The sequence below is a fragment of the Hipposideros armiger genome, unplaced genomic scaffold (genome assembly GCF_001890085.2).
Source record: "Hipposideros armiger isolate ML-2016 unplaced genomic scaffold, ASM189008v1 scaffold_787, whole genome shotgun sequence".
In the NCBI taxonomy this organism is placed as follows: Eukaryota; Metazoa; Chordata; class Mammalia; order Chiroptera; family Hipposideridae; genus Hipposideros; species Hipposideros armiger.
In genome coordinates this window covers 22828-24371 of record NW_017732137.1, presented here as the reverse complement: position 1 = coordinate 24371, position 1544 = coordinate 22828, and the positions used below count along the sequence as shown (strand labels likewise).

The window sequence follows — 1544 nt, the reverse complement described above, 5'->3', positions numbered from 1 at the left end:
CCACTTCTTGCCTTTGAGTGTTCTTGCTATTAACATTATTTGTAATTTAGTTTGTAATTCGTTAAAAAACAGTTTCTAGTTTAAAATAAATAAATAAATAAATAAAATACATGTTAATGTTAACGGTAGTTTTGGGAGTACCTTTTTTTTGTAAAAGAATTAAAAATTGCATATACAGTATATATGTTTTTCTACAACAAAAATGTTATTCAAATTTTAGAGAAAAAGCTGAATTTAGATAAATGTCAAAAAGGAGAAAAAAGAAAATCTAAAGAAGAAATTAAAGAGAATGAAATGATACTAACTGCCCTTTAATGTGTGATGAATTTGAAACATAACAGAATATCCAATTGCCCAATTGCTAAATATTTCTCTTTCTTCATTAACTCTTTTCATCTACCAAAAAAATTCCAATATTCTAAGCAAAGAAAATTAAATGGAAATAAACATTTTGAAAAAAATAAACTAAGGAAAATTCAGAATGTGTCAAATTTGTCATCATTATATCTGAGCAAAAACAAACTTAAAAGTCTCAAGCCTTTCTTCTTTTACTAGACTTACTTCCTTTTAACAGATTACTACCAAAATTACCTTGATGAAGGAGTTGAGCTCGATAAGCTGGAAGAGAAGTGGTAAGAAAAGTATGAAGTCGAACTGCCAAAAGAAATTTTAATCCACATTCATCAAGAGTTTCTCCACCTATAAAACAGAAAAGTGGTACTGACTTATTTTTTATTTGTAAAAAACATTTCATCAGCAAAACACAAATAAATGCTAATACTTCTGGCAAGCAACATGTCACAGCACCAAATAGAGGCAAAACATTCTGAAACTAAAAAAAGTGACCAGCCTAAATGTTTCCAATATTTTTTTACACAAGTATACATTACAGAAAGATGTAGTATAGTTACATAATTTGAAAAATAATAAAAGAGAGAATGAATTGACTCAGTGTCTGTGCATTTTTTATAATCAGACCTCCTCTGATCTGAATCTTATTTAAATTAAATATGACTGAATTTTTAAATAGTAGTTTAACTTTCTCTGTTGTTTATTTCCCAATTGATTCAAGTCATATACCCATTCCCAATAATCTGCAGCTAACACTGAAATAGTTATATGGTGAGAAGGCCTGATTTTTACTTTAAACAATTAAAAACATAAAACACCTATAATATATTTACATTAAAAATAGTATCTACTAGTATTACTTCTCAAAGTAAAAGTGTCATGAATTATAATATCTTTTCTTATATTTTTAATCTTTTTCTTAAATTTACCCCATATTTTCCTTTCAAGCAAAGCTTAAGGGGTGTAGTCTACTGATCTATTGGGTTGTCAGAAAAGTCATGACGTATTTTGTCTGTTTTTCAAAACTCATTTATTTATATAAAGAACAAAGATCAATCAATGATATATTGCCCATTTTGTTTGATAACCTTTTGCTATCTTTCAATGAGCTTCATAATTCCTTGTTCATAGAAGGACCAGTCTTTGTGAAAAACTGAACAAGGTGCTGATTTACAGCCTCATCTGAATTGAAC

The 1544-nt window shown here is 27.8% G+C and overlaps 1 protein-coding gene across 1 annotated transcript in view; it reads right to left on the bottom strand.

Annotated features, from left to right (window-relative positions):
* The window catches only part of DMXL1 (Dmx like 1), a gene marked incomplete at its 5' end in the record, with an annotated part of 122867 nt that overhangs the window by 98577 nt on the left and 22746 nt on the right, over nt 1-1544 (bottom strand). Inside the window, 1 exon segment of the mRNA XM_019628410.1 lies at nt 592-699. Coding sequence (XP_019483955.1) covers nt 592-699 — 108 coding nt within the window.